Source organism: Cetorhinus maximus, chromosome 22, assembly GCF_964194155.1.
Source record: "Cetorhinus maximus chromosome 22, sCetMax3.hap1.1, whole genome shotgun sequence".
In the NCBI taxonomy this organism is placed as follows: Eukaryota; Metazoa; Chordata; class Chondrichthyes; order Lamniformes; family Cetorhinidae; genus Cetorhinus; species Cetorhinus maximus.
The window spans coordinates 19,924,208-19,945,201 of NC_135900.1; the positions used below are offsets into that span (position 1 = coordinate 19,924,208).

Sequence of the window (20,994 nt, forward strand, 5' to 3'; positions counted from 1 at the left end):
TGTCACCCATTATCAGCTAGTGAATCTTCTTTGCACTGCCTCACTGATTTGAAAACAGCTCAGGGTGAAGCATCGGCAGACAACAAGCCAAGGACCTGTCTTCCAGCAGAACACACAAGACATGATTGATTTGAACATTTCCCTTCTGTGATGGTAGCTAAAACTGCACATGGTACTCAAGCTATGTTCAGCCTAACAGCAATACAGCGTTAACATTAAATCTTTTTACATTCTGTTCACTTTTTTTTTGGCTGCTGTCTAATTGCTCATTCCCAATCAGTTTCAAAAGTTATATATTTGATTGACTTAATTCCGTTAAATGCATTTAGTTGTGCAATAAATACGCAATATAGGCGAGCAACTTCCGGTCGGCGAGCGGGGGCGGGGCCCGCTCGCTGATGTATAAAATAACGCGGGGTGATGTTGGGTGTGCATCCTGACGCCACCCTGCATCACTTAGATTGTCAGTTTGGCGGGCACGCATCCAAGTCGGATGCGCGCCTGCCGACCTGTCAACAGCCTATTAAGGCCATTAAAAAACCAATTGAACTCATTAATGGACCTGCCCGTCCAACCCTAAGGCTGGTGGGCAGGCAGGGAGCCCAGGCGGGCTTATGAAAAAACATGAAACCTCATCCATGGGCGGAATGAGGTTTCATGAGCGATTTAAAAAATGCAGAATATTTTACAATAAAAGTTATGGACATGTCCCAACTCATGTGACAGCATCACATGAGGGGACATTGGCAGGGAAATTTTTTTCTAATCTTTATTCAAAGTTTTAAATCAGAGCCGATCTCCCTGAGGCAGCACTTAGCCTTAGGGAGATCTGTGTGCTCTTTGGTGTGCATGTGCGAAAGAGCACACTCCTGGCTGAGGGAATCCCCCCTGCCCGCAAAGGAAGCACATAGCGCTTCCTGGCAGACGTCACGCTGGGCGGACCTTAATTGGCTCGCCCACATAAAATGGCGGCGGGCCCCCGATTGGGGGCGCTGATCGGGGGCGCACTCGCTCACGCACTTCTCCCCCAACGGGGGGAAAATTTTTCCCATAATGAATAAATCAGATTAATAGAAACTAATGGGTCAAATCACAGTATCTTTACAGTGCAGAAGAAGGCCATTCAGCCCATCGAATCTGCACTGGCTTTCTGAAAGAGCATTCCACCTAGCCCCACTCCCCTGTCTTATCCCTGTAACCTTGCACATTCTCTCTTTTCAGGTAGCAATCCAATTCCCTTTTGAATACCTCGATCGACCCTGCCTCCACCAACCTTCCAGGAAGTTTGTTCCAGGCTCCAACCATCCTCTCAGTGAGATAATTTTTTCACACATCTCATTTACTTGCAGTGTCTGGATCGTTGGAAACTGGATGGAAAGACCCTACGGAAATCCTGACGTGCGGACCTACATGGGATTTGCCAAGAAAGCTAAAGTCAGAGACCTTAGGCGGTTCTGATGCACTTACCTGAATAGTTACCCAGGGAATTTTAGACAGTTTAAAACCTAGTCTAATTCCTGGGTAACTACACAACTGACTCCTCAATAACTCCACTCCCACCAACATCCCAACTATCCCATGACCACTGCACACCTCCACCCCGCCCCCACAACCCCCACCGATCCCCGACTATTCCCCCACCCGACTAACCCCCTGATTCCCTGGCTACCCTCCCCAACCACCTGACTACCCGTGACCTCGACTCACTGTGACCACCCTCCCGATCCAACCTGACTACCCCCCCGACCACAGGACATGACCAGCCCCAACTACCTCCTGATGCGATTATCTCCTTGAGAACCTGGCTACACCCCCCAACCACCCGACTACCCCCGACGTGACTATCGCCTTGAGAACCTGACTACCCCCTGACCTGACTATCCACCTCACCCATCTACCCCACCCATCTACCCACTTACCACCTACCCACCTTCCCCTACCAATTTACCCATTTACTCATCTCACCCCCTACCCACCTAACCACATCATCCACCTACCCACCTGACTCACCGAGACATTTACCCACCTTGCCCACCTACCCAGTAACCCACCTCATTCACCTGCCCACCTCACTCACCGAGACATTTACTCACTTCACCCACCTACCCCACTCAATTACCCACCTACCCACTTCACCCACCTAGCCCCTACCCATTTACCCACTTATCCATCTCACCCAGTTATCCTCCTCACCCATCTACCCCTATCCAAATACCCACTTCACCTACCTGCCCACTTCACCCACCTAGCCCCTACCCATTTACCTACTTATCCATCTCACCCAGTTACCCTCCTCATCCATCTGCCCCCTAGCCACTTACGCATCTAATGCACCTACTGCCCTACTCACTTATCACCTCACCCCCTACCCACTTACCCGCCTCACCCACATACCCTTACACACTTATCCACCTACCCACCTCACTCACCTACCTGCTACCCATCTCAGTCACCTCTCCACTTACCCACCTCTCCCCTCCCCTCTTATCCACCTCTCCCCTACCCACTTATCCATTCACTCACCTCCCCCACATCCCCCTACTCCTTTACCCACCTCACCCACTCATCCCCTTGCCACATACCTACTTACCCATTCATTCATGCACTCACCCATTCACTAAGGGGAGGCGATGGCATGGTGGTATTATCGCTGGACTAGCGATCCAGAGACCCAGGTTAATGCTGTGAAGACCCGGATTCGAATCCCATCCATGGCAGCTGGTGGAATTTGAATTCAATAAAAATCTGCAGATTGCTGTAAACGCCCATCTGGGAGGGAAATCCGCTGTCTTTACCTGGTCTGGCCTACATGTGACTCCAGATCCACGGCAATGTGGTTGACTCTTAAATGCCCCTTGAACAAGGGCAGTTGGGGAATGGCAATAAATGCTGGCCTCTAGATCCCATGAATGAATTAAAAAAAATAACATTCAAACTGGATATTTAAATTTATCATACGGCATCCAGTACCGTATGTTCAGTCTTCCTCCAACTCTACTGCGATCCATGGAGTTCTCTGAAGAATGTGGCTGTGCATTTCTGACAAAGCCAGGCTCGGAAGGCCCAGCAAGAAATGCGCAGTAGCATCCAGTCGGGAGGAATTACGGACAGAGCCGCAATCCAACAATCATTGCCGCTGCTAGGAAGGTCCAGGCCATTATATATTATTAGTTTAATCTTTTATCAATATCCTTTAGCTTGGGGATTGGTAGCATTGTGGTTGTGCTATTGGACTAGGAATATAGAGGCCTTGTCTGATGATCTGGCTCATGAGTTCAAATCCCAACAGGACAGATGGGGGAAGTTAAATTCAGTTAATTAAATAAACCTGTAATAAAAGACCCGGTATCAGTAACTATCAGATTGCTATAAAACCCTTCTGCTTCACTTAGGGAATGAACTCTACTGCCCTTACCCAGTCTGGAATCACAGAAATGTGATTAACTTGAAAACAGCCTCGCAAGCCACTCAATTATGCCAAACAAACAAAATAGTGGCTCAAGAAGATGGCTTACCAGCATTTTCTTAAGGGCAATAAACGCTGCCCTCGCTAGAGTCCCTGAGATCCTGTGAATTGTTTTCTTTTAAGTATGACATGGGGAAAAAATATCAATTTTGGATTAGAGTTGCAAGCAGCAACCTTCATGGTCAATTCTCCAGCCACTTCAACAGAATATGGCATCAAATGAATCTAATTCAGTGTTTTTGGTTTGTTGCTCCCTATTTTTCATCGTGCTGAGTAACAAATGATTTGTGTGCCCATTCATAAATTCAATTAATTTAATGGGAACAAAGCTATGGTTTACCTCGGGGATATTGGTTCAAATGCACATTAGTTACTAATGACAGCTGATTAAGCTTTTACCCTCTTTAAACTGATAGGGCTGGGTAATGGGAAGTCTCTCTACACATTTGTGTCATGTAGATGCCCACAACCACACACACACACAAAGTTTTCTTTCAGTCATATCAACAAATGAGTTGTTGCTGAAAATGGAAGCCAGAGTCACAGTTGGTCTCCACTTACATGGTTACAGATCTGATCTAAATGCCAAAAATCACAATGATCAGAGATCTTTGACTTTAGATTTAGTAGACACTTTAACCAATATTTATCTGGATCACTAAGTCCACAAAGTTGATTTACTGGAGACTAAAATGCTTTTTCTAGCAAGAGATTTTCTATCCAGGTTCCAAATAAATTTGGACAATTAAGTGTTTGATTTTCAGGTTATTTAAGGCAATCTCTGCACAAATGATAGGATTGCTTAATACACTAAATAAGCAAGTTTCTCAAGGAGTGGTCAGTTGGTCCATTTTTGAAGGTACTCAGAGTAGATATCAAGTATAAAGACAATACTTATTGATTTTGAGTGGCATTGATTTCATAATTGTCTAGGTGTCATGAAGCTATTAATGTATATACTGTTATTGGAAATTTTTTTTAAAAAGAGGGTTAGTCTGTGGGTGTGTCTTAATTGGATTAAAGCCAGCTAGTCTGGGTGCTTCGATGTACACTAGTTTTGAGATGTAACCAGAGAAGTAGAGGTACATTTGCATTTTGTTGAATAGAGCATTCAAGAAGGTGAGTAAATTCTGACACCTAGCCAGCAGAGACCAAGCAATATGTTTATATTACTAATGAAATTGGTACTACAAAAGGGGTTTTATTCTTAGACGAGACGGAGTTCAAAGGGGCTGGTGATACAATGAGAATTTACATTCAATGAGCTGTGTTGGGTAGAACAGACAGCAGTTTTGAGTATGCAGGGCAGAGGCAATGTAAGATCAAAGCAACTGTAAGCCTACAACTGCCACCACAGGAACCAAAGTGAAAGGAACTTAATTTTGAATTCATAAGGTGAAAATGCTCTGCGTGGTGTCTGGTTAAGTCTATGGGTGTTGTTGCCTTAATGGAGATTAGTTTGGGAATTTGTTAAAAGTTATGATAGTAATAATTTTTAGTCATGTATATGTGTTTAATGTGTTGTAACTTAATAAAATGTTTCATTTAGTTTAATATAAAACCTCTTGAGAACTGACGGTCTGATTCCTGAATTTAGAGCTGCATCTCAAACATACCACTTAAAATATAGGTTATGACAGTTGTTTAAAGTTTCCCTCTGGGATTTTAAATAACTCAGCTTTACAAACTGCTGGGTCATAACACTAGGTTTTGTCTTTTAATAAAGATGATAAAATGAGGTGTGTTAGGTTACAGTTCATAGAGGTATCATCACTTAGAATGATAGAAATTACAAGTGGAGGTCATTTAACTCACTGCATCTTTCTCAAATACTAACTCTTCAGCTTTGAAAACCATTTTCACATATCTGGATCGCAGTGTATAAGTCAACCCGGCAAATATGACCCTATTTTGTCAGCACCAAAATGGATGTTTAGGCCTATACTCTGTATAAGCTAACCCACCACCCCCCCCATTTTTCAGCCAAAATAATGCACGTTTAGGGTTATACTCACATGAGGAGTCGGCCTCAATTTTTCAGCTCAGAGAACATGTTTAGCGTTATACTTACCTTATATGGGATCAAGCAGGTTGTTGATCAAATGTTGCTAAGGTGATGCACAGGAGCTTAAGATACCCACACAGAGCAGACTGCACTTGGCGACCAATGAGCGGGAATGGGTCCTCTTGCAAAAAATGAAGCTGGTTTTGAGCTTAAAGTTGTAACATTTGCTAGCTCGTCAGATAACTGTGCTGCAGCGAAGGAATTCAGTGTTAGCAAAAAACTGGAGCAAAAGTGGAAGAAGGAATCTGCCTTGAAGCTGCCCAAGACCAAAAGTGTCATGAGAACAGGGACCTAGCGCTATCCTGATTTTATCTTGAGAAGCATGTATGGAAATGGGTCCTTGAAAGTCATCAGAATGGATACATTATCACTAGAAATGCAATGCGTATGTACACACTTAAGTGGGCCAAATCAAACCTCGAGTCCAGCAGATTTCAGAAGAACATCTAGCTGATGTAACCTCTTTATGCAACAAGTATGCCTACTGTTACAGCAGAAGACCAAGACTGCTCAGTGACAACAGCAGCTGGTGGAATTTGAATTCAATTAATAAACCTAGAATTATAAAGCTAGTCTCTGTAATGGTAACCATGAAACTATCATTGATTGTCGTAAAAACCCATCCGGTTCACTAATGACTTTTAGGGAAGGAAATCTGCCATCCTTACCTGGTCCGGCCTACATGCGGCTCCAGACCCACGACGTGGTTGACTCTTCAGTGAAGGACAATTGGGAATGGGTAATAAATGCTGGCCTTGCTAGTGAAGCCCACATCCCATCAACAAATAATTTAAAAAGTCTCAATGCCAAAATTCCAAATTTCCAGTGTTTCATCATCAGACAGTGACAAAAACACAAGTATCCATTTTATCACATCGACAACATGGACGAATCACCCATAAGTTTCAACATGCCAAGCAACCAAAGTTTGGAATAGAAAGGTTCGAAAACAGTTCTAGTGAAAACCATGGGATATGAGAAGACGAGATTCACTGTGGTATTTGGCTGGATGGCTGATGTAACAAAATTAATGCCTTTGGTAATTTTCAAACATAAAACCATATTGAAAAACAAGTTCCTGGCAGGAGGTTTTCTGTACATCCATGACAACAATTGAATGGATGAGGTCAGAGTTAAGTTGTGCATTGATAATGTGTGGGATAGGCATCCCGGTGGCCTACGCAAAGAATGCAGATTATTAGTGTGGGACATATTCAAATCCCATGTAACCGGTGCAATCAAGAGGCACCAGCAAAGAAATAATGCCCAAAATGCAGTTATATTGTGGGTGAGGTGGGGGAGGCACTATCATCTGTAGGGTGTGCCTCAACAAGCCATTCAAGGATCATGTTTACTCTGAATGGAATAAGTGGATGGTGGATGGAGAAGAAAAGATCTTAACGAAGAGTGGAAATATGCATGCCGCTCCACTTGATGCTTTTTGTAGTTTGGGCATCAAATCATGGAAAATTATTAATGCAAACTATCAGATTGTTTTAAAAAATGAATATTTAATGCAATGAATGGAAAGGAAGATGATTTTTTTTTTTGAAGGGTTGATTCTGAAACCAGAAGTGCCACATCTGATCCAGAGTGGGAACCTTATGATAATGCCAAAGGCAAAGTGACTAATGATGAATTCGACAAACCCTTTGCGTCGGATGCCATAGACACTAGGCAGGATCTTCCTGCCCCCACCCGCTGTCGGGATTATCCGGTCTCGCTGGAAGTCAATGGACTCCCACAGCAGGTCCCGTCATGACAGGACCGGAAAGTCTCAGCCAATGATTTTATTTGTTTTCAAAAACAAATCGCTCAAACAATCTTTGTAGAATTATTTAATTAAATAAAATGTGATTTAATTCGAATTACTGGCATTGTCTTTTTTCACATTTCAAAACAATGCCCACCCCCACTAACGATTCACATTTTATACTTGGTGTACAAATCGACCCTATTTTTAGAAAGATTTTTTGAAGCTTCAAAGGTCGACTTATGATCTATGGAATTTGCCTCCTATCTTTCCCTTCATTTTTTTTTTTTAAGTGTTAACTCCAAACATTTATATATTCATATAAAAATGTAGATGACCCAAGATGGTGATTTTTAGATGATAACAATGCAACATTACCATCGCTGGCATATAACTCCCCAATGTGCATGTATTCTATTTATATAGTAGGAGCAACCATCAAACAGGATAACATTGATTATCAAAAACAGTAAAAAAAATGGTTCTTTGATAGTTCATATAAAAACAGGTCATGTGTGGGTTGTTTACGACTAATTAAATTATCACTACTTGTTTAAATAAACAAAACCACAAATTGCTCAGTGGCTGCAGGAACCTTGAAACATAAAGCACTTGATGTGCAGCATGTTGTAAAACTGCGCATTGTAAAACTGGTCCTAGCATTGTGCCCAACTGTAGTGCAACTGTGGCTCATAAAATTGGCAATATTTCAAAAGGCTGACAAATAAAGGCAAATATTTGCCCATTGTGTGGTTAGATGTTCCTCTATCTTAATTGTCATTATGTTAATGAAGGAGATCATTGTACCAGGCACTGCTTTGCAAATTGTGAAACATTAAAGAAGAAAACTCACTTTGTGCCATAAGACTGGATGGTGATTGGTTTAGAGAAAAAGGAACTCAAATAAAAAAACAAAAACACACACACACAGACGTAAAGGTAAAAACTTTAAAATCTAGTTAAGGACTGCAGTGCAGTCAAGGCTTCCATTAATTTTTATTCATTGTGCTAACTTTCATAAGTGCTACTTTGCAACCCACTCCCCCTTGCAGATTACAATAAAAATCTTCACATTCATGAATTCAAGACATAATTGAGAATAAAAATGCTCCCTGGCAATGAATCAGCACAAAGAAAGTAATTTTCCCTTGTGCTTAGATCAATCATGTTTATTTTACTCTCATTTACCTACACCTTTCCCCATATTTTTCTACATTCCCCCCACCCCCAAATCTAACATCAAAATCAGCTTAAGCTTCAATAACCATTTGCATGAATGCATTGCATGTTTTAATAACTTTATTCTCTAAAATTAATCCAAAATGTTTATTAATTCATCAACCAGGAAAATAATTTTTGACCATTTACCCCCCAAGCTGTAATTGTGCTTTTAAATATTTTTGTTCCTCTGCTGCATGAAAAGTTTACCATTTGAATCATTTCTCCCTCATTTGTAATAAATTGATGCAACTCTATCTTGAGTTCAGATCTGTCAAATGACGGTTTTGCTGAAGAAAAAACATGCTTCAAAGCTTTTCATCTTGCACTCATCAGGACGTGCTCAAGAATACCAAATATCAAAAGGAACAATTTTTACTGCATGAGAAAAGGGTGACTGATTGGTTGGCAAGTGGACTCTGGTCAAGGCAGTGCCATGGAGAATGCACCAGGGAATAGTTATCCCCAGGCTTTTGTTTAATTGAAAGATGTGCAATGCCTGGACACATTCTCTGTTTGCAGAAGACAAGACCCGACATATGAACATATGAAGCTTCTAGCAAGGGTAAGTCAGCCCCATTGTAAGTTGAACTCAATCTCAAACTGGCTCTTAGTGTAATTCTTAGCATGCTTGGGGCTATAATTCTTTGCACACTTGGGATTGTTCAGCAAGTGCTGTTCAATTGTGTAATCACATCTAATGTTGAACACTTATGTTCTGAGATTTGTAAGCATGGGCTGGTTGTGTACAGCCAGTACTCTGCCAGTTGCCTACAGCCAAAGGAAGACCCTGTTAGTTATGATCCACCAGTCATTGGGATGTACAACCTACTTACGTGGCATCACACCAGCACAGAAATTCTCACACCACATTACTCATTTGTGTGGTAGGCCGAACATCATTTGGTTTGACAGCAGCATCCTGTTACTGGAGGATACCATTCATTTTGCTACTGCATAGTAACAGTGTGAAATGGCTAGCCTCACCTGTAGCTCAATTTTTGAGATGCCTTACCCTTCTGGTGTATATTTGAGGTAGGCCGGGCACTCTGCAGGACCAAAAGTGGCGGCCTTGTCCCTATTCAAGAGTTTGCGCGATATACGACCATAAAGTAAAATTGCATGAGGACAGGACAACTGATGCTACACAACCCCACCCTCTCCCATAGCACTAGCTTTGAAAGGGAAGGATAGAATGGGTCGGGTCCTTTAAAAAAAAATCAAAAGGAATAACTGATGCAAGTCCAGAGTCAGCCTCCCCAAGTCTCAGCCTTATTTAAGGGCCACTTAGCACAGCTCTACTAAACAGGCTGTAGATTTTTAACCCCAAACCCATGTTCAGAGAGAGAGAGAGAGATAGAGATAGAGAGAGAGAGAGAGAGAGATAGATAGATAGATAGATAGATAGAGAGAGAGAGAGAGAGATAGTGAGAGAGAGAGATATAGAGAGAGAGAGATAGAGAGAGAGAGATAGAGAGAGAGATAGAGGGAATATTAACTAATTCCAGTAATTTACACATCTGTTTGATTATTTTGAAGAAAATAAAATCCTTTAAACTTTGGCTCATTTATTATCACATCACATCCACAGGCAACAGCCATAGAAATGCCACAGAAAGCTTGGAAAAAGTTTTCCCTTCTGCTTAGTCTTAAAAGCGATTACAAAGTAGGCACCTTTCCGAAAATACTCCACTTTTGCAAAACATGGTTGTTTCCATTTAAAGCTTGTCCGATAAAACGTTAAAACTATGAAAAAATACTCCCAACGGTACAAATTCAGTTGTGATTGTCTGTGGTTTATCATCAAGTGGGGGTCTGTTTTCTATTTCGAGAGATCAAAAAGGGCTCAGACGCCATTTGCACTCTGGTGACCCTAAATAGCAAATTTATCCCTGTCAACTGAATACAAGTAGAAATTTTGTTTTGAACAAAGTTTTGCAAGAAATTCTGCTGAAAATATTAAACAAAGTAAATCTGAAGCAATGAGACTCCTTTTCCTGAAGTAAATTTTCAGTGCCAGAGAGGTTGTCTGGCAGTAATTTATACTTAACTGAGCCATTAAAAATTCACTTGCACTTGAATATACAAGTTAACTTTTCTGGCATACTTAGTGGGTCAGAACCATAATTTCACACCCTTTGTGTATGTGAATACTGAGTCTCTCAGTGAGATACTCTTTATAGCAAAGCTTGTGAAGAAGCAAGGCAACTCAGGCAGCAGCTTTCCGATTTCTGTATTTAAACTGCACGTGTGGGGGCCCTGGAAGCTGCTGTCCAACTTACTTAATAGTGAGCAATGAGTCGTTCTTACTGCAAAATTCAGGCCACTATTTATTCAGCTCTATACATCAGTGAACTGAAGCACAGCCTGGTTCTCTAGAATCAGTGAGGATTTAATTGTGCTGTGCCATTAATGCAAAACAATTAATTTACAGCCAGCTTCACACCCCACTTTATTTGCTTTTCTTTTCCACGCAAGACAGGCTGCAAACTGTTAGGAGTCTATTTCACACATCTGACACAGACCGATTCCACAGCCCCCCCCACCCCGGATCCTCAGTGTAACAGTCCCCATCTTTTGATCAAAACCAGTAAATTTTTTTTTGACTCAGGACAACATCATTGCTGTGGGAGAATTCAACACTGCGAAGAAAATTGGGTTTTCAAAGCCGTGATGACAGATGAAAATCCTGACCCGAGAAAATCTCTTCACATTTGGTCAGCATGCAAGTTTTTCAAAGTGAATAACCCAATACTGAACTGCAACACCACTTTACAAAACAGCAGGATCCACCTGCACATGCACTTGCAATAAACCAACAGGATACATTGAGGAGCACTAATGGCTGAGTTACATTCAAGATTTGAATCAAATTAATCTGAATTTAAAAACTACAAATTAAGCACAGGAATGATTTATATGCCAAAGATCAAGTGTATCTAGTGAAACAGTGCACTGACTGCAGAAAATCCTCCTCCTCACTTGCTCTTGATTTGGCAGTACAGGGTCATAGAGAAGGCCAATCCAAAAATCTAGAGAGAACAAAGCGGAATTAATAACAGAAAATGACTAGATGTCCCTATTTAAATGGCAAAGAATTCACAAAGCTGTTTTACCTCAATGACTGCCAGCCCAAAGGCAACGCCAATGATGGTAACAAGATTTGCCTTCAAAACGTCAACCAAGGTTGAGACACAGGACTAGAGGTGGAACACAAAAATTATAAATGTTAAGTATGGAATTAAATCAGCCAATAGCAACATTATGGATTAGCACATTAGATATTAGGGATAGAAATTCTATAGCTGTTCCTCGATCGCCTGCTTACACTGTTTCTAAGGCACTTCCGCTCATCTTCCATTGAAACTATGGTACGCAAACATCGGGAGAACACACTGCAGATAATTCCAAGTAATAATCTTGAAACAAACATGTTATGACAGAAGCATCGCTGGGGAAAAGAAAACCCTTCCTCTTTAAGTGATCATGGCATTGTGGCATTAGAGAGACATCTTCTCATTGTCAGTCACCTCCATCCTCAAATGTTTTATCCCCAGCTTTAATCAAAATGTTCTACGTGCACCCGCCGGTTAAACTTTACACCTCAAAGATTACCTGAGAAATGAGTTTTTCCCAGTGCTGGTGCAATTTTTCAGTTCCTTCTTTCAAAAGGTGAATTCATTTTGTTTTCCTAGATCCTTGAAACCTAAGGCTGAAAGCACTGCTTTAATTTCCCCAGGCCTTTACTTCTATATAGAACATTGCATACTAAGAGGAATGTTTAATCTTTCACTCTGCACAAACTCAAAACACTCACATTACCTCCACTTCTGCTTAGCCAAGAACGTGGCATTAGCACAACACCTTCTTCCCACAGGCTCCCCTTTAGTGTCAGAATTGGATAAGGCACTTGGGAGATTTGATGCTTTCAAGCATTTTCACTTCATCTGGCTTTAACATCAGCCTTGGCTCAGTGATAGCACTCTCACCTCACAACCTGAAGGTCATTGGTTCAAGCATTAAAGGTTTGTGCAAATAACAGGCCACATTTCAGTTTAATACTAAGGGGGTTGGAAGTACAGTCTCAGATTAAACATAGGTCCCATCTGTCCTCTCTGCTGAAAGTAAAAAAAAAAATCTCATGGGCACTATTCAAAGAAGAGCAGGGGAGTTCTCCTGGCACCTTGGCCAAAATTTATCCTTCAAATGATATCATTAAGACAGATTATCTGGTAATTTATTTCATTATTGTTTGCTATATAAAAAATGGCTGCTGTGTTTCCTCCCTTCAGATTTTTTAAGGTAATCATGATTGGCTAACTTGGTTGAGTTATTTGAAGAAGTAGCAGAGAGGATTGATGAGGGTGGTGCAGTTGATGTTGCAGAGAGACTTAAGATACACTTAATAAAGTACCACATAACAGACTTGTTAACAAAACTAAAGTTCATATGGGATTAAAAGGGGCAGTGGCAGCATGAATACAAAATTGGCTAAGAGACAGAAAGCAAAGAGTAGAGGTGAATGATTACTTCTCTCCAGTCTGAAGAAAACAAACATTGGTGTCTCCCAAGAGTCAGTATTCAAATCAGTGCTCTTTTTGATACGTATTAATAACCTAGACTTTGGTTTGTAGGGTCTAATTTCAAAACATGGAGAGGACATTGTTGGGATGGTGCTCATTACAGAACATCTCTCTTAAAGAAGTATTTGTAGTCTTCTGAATGTTAACAGCAAGTCTTCATTAACTACTTGTAACTATATCCATATATACAGTACAGGGTACAAATGAGGAGCTATGTCTAGGTCTTGTAATTATATCCATATGTACAGTAAAGGGTACAAGCGAGGAGCTATGTCTAGGTCTCAACACATCGCTACTCAACACCACACTGACCCTCGATCTGGGTCATGTGCCTTCTTACATCGCTGTGATATGAAACACTTAGTTTATTAAATTTTTTAAAAATGGACATGAAACTTCATCCCGCCAGTGGATGAAGTTTCATGAATAATCTGGAGCCCACTGGGGCTCCTGGCCTGCCCGCCAGCCTTAAGCTTGGACGGGCAGGGTCTTTAACAAGGTGAATTATCCTGTCAATGGCCTTAATTGGCCATTGACAGGTCAGTGGGCAAGCAGCTGATTTCGCTGTCTGCCCGCTTTCCTGAAGATTTAAATGGATCGGGATGACGTCGGGGGTTCCTCCCCACGTCGTCCCGTGTCATTTTCCCCTCAGCGAGCGGGCCCCGCCCCCAAATCGCCGAGGGGAAAATCCTCTTGAAGGTGTCTCAGTGCAAATACTCCTCACTCCCCAGTCAGCCAGATGCCTCAATTTCTCCAGACATCAGCATGATCATCCAACCTTGACCTGTATGTTTTGGGCAGAATTTTCAACCATTATCAGTATTTTTTGAAAAATGTATTCTTTTACGGGATGTGGGCGTCGCTGGCTAGGCCAGCATTTATTGCCCTTGAGGAGGTGGTGGTGAGTAATGGAGGGATAAACGTGGGCAATGCACCCACAGTTTTTCAGTTCTTCCAGCACACCTTCTGTGTGCAATGTAGTACGGAGCCCCAGAAATAGCCACCCTTCTACTTTAACCTGCTGTTACCAAACCCAAACTTAACCTACTGTTGAGCTCAGAGGTCTAGAATTCAACTCCCGACAGACCTCAAGGGGGCTGCACACAGAGTTCTGCATCTTTTACGTTCTTTGGGACCCAGTGCGCTTGTGAACTCGAAAAAGATGGTGCAAAAACCTGGTTCAGATAACCGGCAGCGGAGCGCTATAGCCAGCAAGTGCCCCAAGCAGGGAACAGAGAAAGGGGATAGGTCCTAAGAAGCGCCCCATGTAAGGGATAGGGACAGGTCCCAACTAAGTTAAGAGAAAAGAAAGGAGCAGAGAAACAGGCTCCGATTTGAGAAAGGGCTGCCGAGAGCAGACTTTAAGTGAAGAAGTGGGCTCGGGAGGAGCCCTGGTAGTCGAAGGGGGCTCGAGAAGCCCTGAAGATCCAGGGAGGCAGCTGAAGGTTGGTGATGCCCTGCTGTGGGCCGTTGGGGCTAAGGTATCGCTTTGGAGCAGTAGTGTCCTGCTTGGCATGGCCGAAGAGCTGAAATTGTGCTTATGAGTTGGTGATTGAGTGTAGACTTGGGAATCCAGGGGAATGGAATCTTGGAAGGTGCGATTGAAACCCTGCAAGGTGGGCCATCCTTGAAGCCATCTGAGTTGGAGCGACTTTTGAAGAGAATTCAAGATCTTTGAAGGTGAAGCTTGGAAACCTTTGTAGACAGCTGAAGTTTCAGCGAGATTGGTTGACTTAGTGTTACTAACATCTGGGTGGATTGCTGAGAAATCCATGTACTGTCTGTGTCACATCTGCCATTTATTGTGGCTTGTTGTTAATTCACATTACCTCATTCTTACCCTGAATGTTGAAGTATAAGAAAGATATTGTAAATTATTTTATCCTTCTGATCTTGCATAATAAAATTTTTTTTTTTTTTGATCAGAATCCGTGGAATCTTGTGTCTTTCTTTGCTGAGTAAGTGTCTTAAATCTTAAACTTTTTCTACTTTAAACAAAATGCTATTTGTTCCTAACCAGATCTTACCAACAACTTGAGGGTCTGGCCAAGAATTATACCTATGCAACCTTTTTTTTTTTACTGGAGTCTAATCACATCATACGCAATGAAAAGCTAACATTCTAACCACCATTCTGAAATGCAGGAATCTGATCCGTTTATATAAAATTGATCAAGATTACATATATTTCAACATTACTGCCAACCTTCCAATGACAGGTCATGCAAAGGTAGTTTTGAAAGTTTTGCAAACACAGTTATCTTAAATGATTTAAAAACATGAATCCTTGTTTAAAACGTAATGATGATGCCATTCGCGGTGTAGAAGAAACTTGGTAATTTCAAAATCAGAAGCAAAAAATTGAAGCTAGTTTCATTTTTATTTGTCATTTTAACAACAAGGTACCTGACTCCAAACGGATTTGCCAGCTTCTATTGTCACACACAGTGTCGGATCAGGCGGATCAGCTATACAGTCGCAGGATGATGGAACAGGACTTTTCCAGTCCTTATAGCCATCGAAAAGACCGCAACACTTTAGCTTTAGTCAAGGAGAAGAAAAAAAGTTACAATCTGTTTTATTTTTACAACTACTAACCTATTGTTTAGGTGTTTGAGAAAAGGTCCAAGAATATTTTTATTTTACATAACTCTTCTCTGGGTTTACAAATGTGCTTTGGACGCAGTGTACCTTTAAGCAAATGAACTGTTTGCAGAGCACATGAATAATTAATATGTAAACATGTTAAGCCTCTGGCTCATCATCAAAAATGGAATGCTTTGTCATCGGAAGCAGTTGCATCATTTAAGGGATAAGTAGATGAATATTTGAAGCAGAGAATGAAAGACTGTGAACAGAAAGCAATGACAATGGGCCAAATTGCTCCTGTTAATATCAATTGTTTGGTGCCATTACATTGGGAGATGGGTGGCATTCTTATTATAACTAAAGAATCAAAAGCAAATGATCACAGATAATTTTAATTGTCCAAGTACTATCAAGGCTCCAGAAGCTGCCCTCAAGTTTGCTCAGCTATGGAGTCTGTTCATATTCTGATGCACAAGAACACTTCAAAAACTCATTAAACCACATACGGTTTGAGTACACATACGGACATGTTTATCAAGAATTAACGCCTTGGCTGTTATGTGTTAATGAGATGTTACGGATTACAGATAGTGAGTTTGAAACAATGTCAAGGTAATTGTGCAAAATGGGCATTTTTTTCCATCTCCTGAGAATGCACAATTCAAACTTATTACAAGCCTCAACTGCTGGACATTATTGACAAGCTAAGACTATGTTTTCAAGCATATGTGACTCTTAAGGGTTTCTTCTCTGACTTTTTATTTGTACAAATTGAATTCAAAAGTGTCAGTAGAAGCCTGTTAACTTATCCAGTGATGCACCTCACTCAAAGACTGAAAATCATCCTCTAAAAAAGCTGTGAGAGATTGGTAGGACCATACTGATCCTGCAAGTGCACCCACTGCTGACCTCTACCATGTCATTTGGTTAACTGTGAAAAAAAAAAATCACATTTGCTTCCCACCTGTGTCTTACCAAATCACAAAGTCACAACTTGGATTTAGTGCTTCAGGGGAGACAATGGTGTGGTGGTATTGTCACTGGATTAGTAATCCAGACACCCAGGGTAATGCTCTGGAGATATGGGTTCGAATCTCACCATGGCAGATTTGAGTTCAATGAAAATCTCGAATTAAAAGTCTAATGGTGACCGTGAAACTATTGTTGTAAAAGGTTCAGTAACCCTCTTTACCTGGTCTGGCCTACATGTGACTCCAGACTGATCAATTTAGTGGAAACAATTAAAACAATTTGGTGGAAGAGTGGCTTAACATACTCGATTCCCTTTTCAGGGGCCCAGCTTAGATTAATAATCTCATCAGTTGTAAAAGTCATGTATTGTGCATGCAAAATCATTATTCATTTCTAACACAATGTGGAATTCTGCCAAAGATAAGTCATGGATAGGCACTTCTGTTATGAATAGAATTATATTTAGTAGGCCAGTCATACTCCCACCACTTTGCGACAATGCAAAAAAAAAAAATTAACAAATTTAGACCGAAGTCACTTGAATGAAAATCTGGAATTTGAGTTGGTAGTCTGAAGAGCTTTTGAGGTGTCTTACAATGTTAACATGCTATTATAAATGTAAGTTATTGTTGTAGTCTCACATAGTTCAACACCAACTGTAGTATGTAATTCAATTTGTCCTTAGTGATTTTTTAAAAAAATATTTCCAGGTGGTAAAGCTTAAAAATTAAGGTCAAAAGCTTTTCTTAGTTGAGAACTGAATGTCATTTGGCTCTTCACCACATTCAAAAAAGATAACCTGGAGAAACTTGATGACATAGTGGATTAGAAGGCCTGGGTTCAATTCCAACTATTGGGATGAAAGTATTCCCTGTCTACCAGCTGAGAGAGTCTTGATGTAAATTTAATTTCCATAGTCTCAATCCAGTTTCTAGTGGGCATGGGAAAAAAGCAACTAAATTGGAAGTTTGCACTCAGGAACCATAGGTTGGCTGTTACAGGGCGGAAAATGGAAAAGTAAGGTTACATTAATGCAATAGTGGGACTTGGCTGGGTTGCAGGAGAGACGTCTAATTTTGTGCCAGAGTACAGGAGCTTTACTCCATCTCAAATGTACTATACCAGATGACTGCGTACTTGACATAGGAAGATTTCTGTTTCATACCACCAACATCCCTCATATGAATGAATACAAAAGTAAAGCATAACCAGCACACATGCCAAGTTCCACTTTGGCTAATCTGCAAAGTAATGTGCAGCAAACAGAATAAATTGAACCTGATTCTGCATTAATGTAAAACTTCTGGTATATCAGTAGCACATCATGATTAATTTTACCTGGGCTATAAACAAAAAGGAGGAATCTACATATGGATTTCTCTGTAATACAAAGGGTTATTTTTTATGTTGGAAGAGCAGTTACAATATTGATGTGAATTTAGTATCCGACTTACCTCCTGCTGCATAACTTCTATCTCTTTTCTAATCTTTTCTGTTTGATCACTTAATGGAATATGGCCCTTATATTTATCATTTATCATTGATGCAACCTTAAAGAAACAAACAGAACAACTTGTTTCAACTCTCATATACTCTGGATCTAACTGGAAATTATTTCAATTACATCTTTTTCTGAAGTAATGTAATGTAAAGATATTGAAAGCATTACCTGTGATGAATAAACAGCACCTAGAATACCTGCAGTTATTTGAAGAACCAGAATTAGGAGCAGTCCGATGAAGAACTGTGAAGCAAGAGAAAGGTTACAAAATGTAGAATATATGGCTGTTGGCAATTACGTCCCAAAGATTTAGATACATTCTCACATTATGTTAAATTGTCTCTTTATTTATCCACTGCATAAATCTTTGTTGCTTTGTTGATTTTGATCTTTGTCCAATTCCTGTCCGTTTTTGCTACCCACTAAATGTAAAAGAGACAATAAATCATTCCCTTATTTTGTGAAATATGGATTTATTTTCCGGATATTGCAACACATTTGCTTCTCTTCGTTCCATTTGTCCATCATTTAAACAATTTTTTAAAAAACAGTCTCAGAAACATATCTTTAGTCACTGTCCTCCAGATTGTGACTCAATAGCAAACAAAAGGCTTAAAATATTACTTGAAAATAAAGTTTCATACTTCACTTCAAAACAGTGCCAACGCTGACATTCACCGCACCCAACATTTTTCAGTCACAGTCAAGACAACCTCAAAAGCCATGACAAAATTAAACAATAGTTCTTGTGATGTTGCTACTCACGAAGTACAATTTAAAGCTCCTACATTTTGCAAGTGACGATTTGGTGCTGGACCTTCCTTAAGAGCAATGTAAGCTGACAGCACAGGGCTATACAGCGTGCTCCACGCCATTCTGTATTCTGATGAAGGAGAGCTATGTATATGTATACATAGCTACTATACAGCTCTACTCACTGGCTCAAAGCTGGTAAAGACCTGACTGTCCGCAGTTCTTTTCCACAATTAAAGCTCTCTCCGCTGAATCTACATTTTTAAAGTTTAAAAAGAAGATTTTACAGTGGATTTAGAGTTATTGGATCTTAGGCATTCTCCTTCCCTTTCAATGAAGAGCCTGAACTTCACTCCACACAAATCATTGTCACTCGGAATCAGAAAATCACTGTGGAAAGTTGTGGGCACAAAACCAGGTGCCAGGAAGAATTAAGGGTTTACTGCGGGTTAAAGCCATGCAAAAAGAGCAATAATATTTTCCATCAATAATGAGAGCAGAAGATGGGGTAGCTTTCACTTTGGGCAATATAAAAACGGTACATTAGAAACAGTATATTTGATTAGCCTTCTATTACACATCTTTCCCGTTTCCACTGATGATCAGATATTGCCCACTTTACACCATCACCGATGTCAAATTACCTCTCGACACTGTCAATTCCTAATAGTATTTATAAAAGTCAAATACATACCAAGAGTAACATGCACTTGCTCTCTACGATAGCTCCACAGCAACCAAGAAATCCAAGCACCATAATGATAGACCCAACAGCAAGCAGAAGATTTATTGCAGGGTAAAACTCTGCAATATTTACTCCAATAGTCTGCAGTGAAAAGGACATGATACGTGAAACTACAAAATAACAGTAAGTTCAATTTTGCTACCACTGTATTTTTAACAAAGTTAACATTTTTAAATTTATCAATTCAAAATTGTTTGAACGTTTTACAAAATTGAAAGGTGTGCGCTACATCAAGCCAGCAGGCGTTAAAACAATTGTTTCCTGTGGATTCGGGAGACATTTTCGAATCCCTGTAACTTTATTCTCAACAGTTTAATTCAACTTGACTCAATGGTGTTACAAGATTTAGTTAACCCTTAGCCAACACTTATTTTAAAATCATAAAACAAATCAAACCAGAAGCTGTACAATATGCCTTTGCAGTTTCACAAATTGGCTTATGCAAAATTCACATGACCCATGGATGGAAGCTGGCAAGGGAAAGAAATTGCAAACATGCAGAAATAATTTATTTTTTTTTAAAAAAATTTTTAAAAGGAAGGGGAGGTGGCATAATGCAAAACACAATAATAACAATTCATCAAAATTACTTTTTTATCATAAAGATAACATATCTCAGTATAGCACTCTCACCCGACTCAGAAAGTTATGTTCAAGCCCCACACCAAAGACAGATGAGTCTTAACTGCAGAGAAGGCAACCATTTGGCCTATTGAATCCATGTCAGCTCATTGTAGAGAAATCTAATCAATCCCATTCTATGCTCACAGCCCTGGGTGTTTATTTCCCTCAAGTATTCATCCAATTAATTTCCCTCAAATGCCCATCCAATTTCCTTTTGAAATCATTAATCATCTCCAGTTCTGACCTTCTCCTAAGTGTCAGATTGCAGGTTACCGCCACTAAATTGTTCTTCCTCACATTACCCTGTTCCCCCCACCCCACCTCTTGTTTAAAATTGTAAATCTGTGTCTCCTAGGCCCTTCTACCATCAGCTAATAGCCAAAAAATTTGTTCCTGTCTCATTTAAACCTGTCAATTTCGTACACCTCTATTAAATCCCCTCTCAATCTCCTGAGCTCCAATGAGAAGAATCTGGATTAACACCTCAGTACAGTGCTAAGGGGCAGAAAAGGAACTTGCACTTATGTAGCTGTTTTCACAACCTCGGGGTGTCTCAAAGCATAAAGGCAACCAATAAAGAACTTGTCTTTTTTGAATTGTAGTCACTGTTGCAATGTAGGAAATGCAGTAGCCAATTTATGCATAGCAGGATTACAATAATGGCAATCAGATAACCTGTTTTAGTGAAGTTGATTGAGGGATAAATAATATAATTTAATATAAAT

The 20,994-nt window shown here is 40.4% G+C and overlaps 1 protein-coding gene across 2 annotated transcripts in view; it reads right to left on the reverse strand.

The window, feature by feature from the left end:
* Positions 1–10,053: 10,053 nt before the first annotated feature.
* The window catches only part of LOC144696350 (tetraspanin-8-like), a 31,756-nt gene continuing 20,815 nt past the window's right edge, over positions 10,054–20,994 (reverse strand). For both annotated transcript variants that reach the window (XM_078567569.1, XM_078567568.1), the window contains exons 3-8: positions 19,595–19,726; positions 18,316–18,390; positions 18,101–18,196; positions 15,492–15,626; positions 11,619–11,702; positions 10,054–11,534 (exon numbers count right to left, since the gene is read on the reverse strand). In XM_078567569.1, the coding sequence (XP_078423695.1) occupies positions 11,481–11,534; positions 11,619–11,702; positions 15,492–15,626; positions 18,101–18,196; positions 18,316–18,390; positions 19,595–19,726 (576 nt within the window). In that variant the 3' untranslated portion in view covers positions 10,054–11,480. The remainder of the gene's footprint in view (positions 11,535–11,618; positions 11,703–15,491; positions 15,627–18,100; positions 18,197–18,315; positions 18,391–19,594; positions 19,727–20,994) is intronic.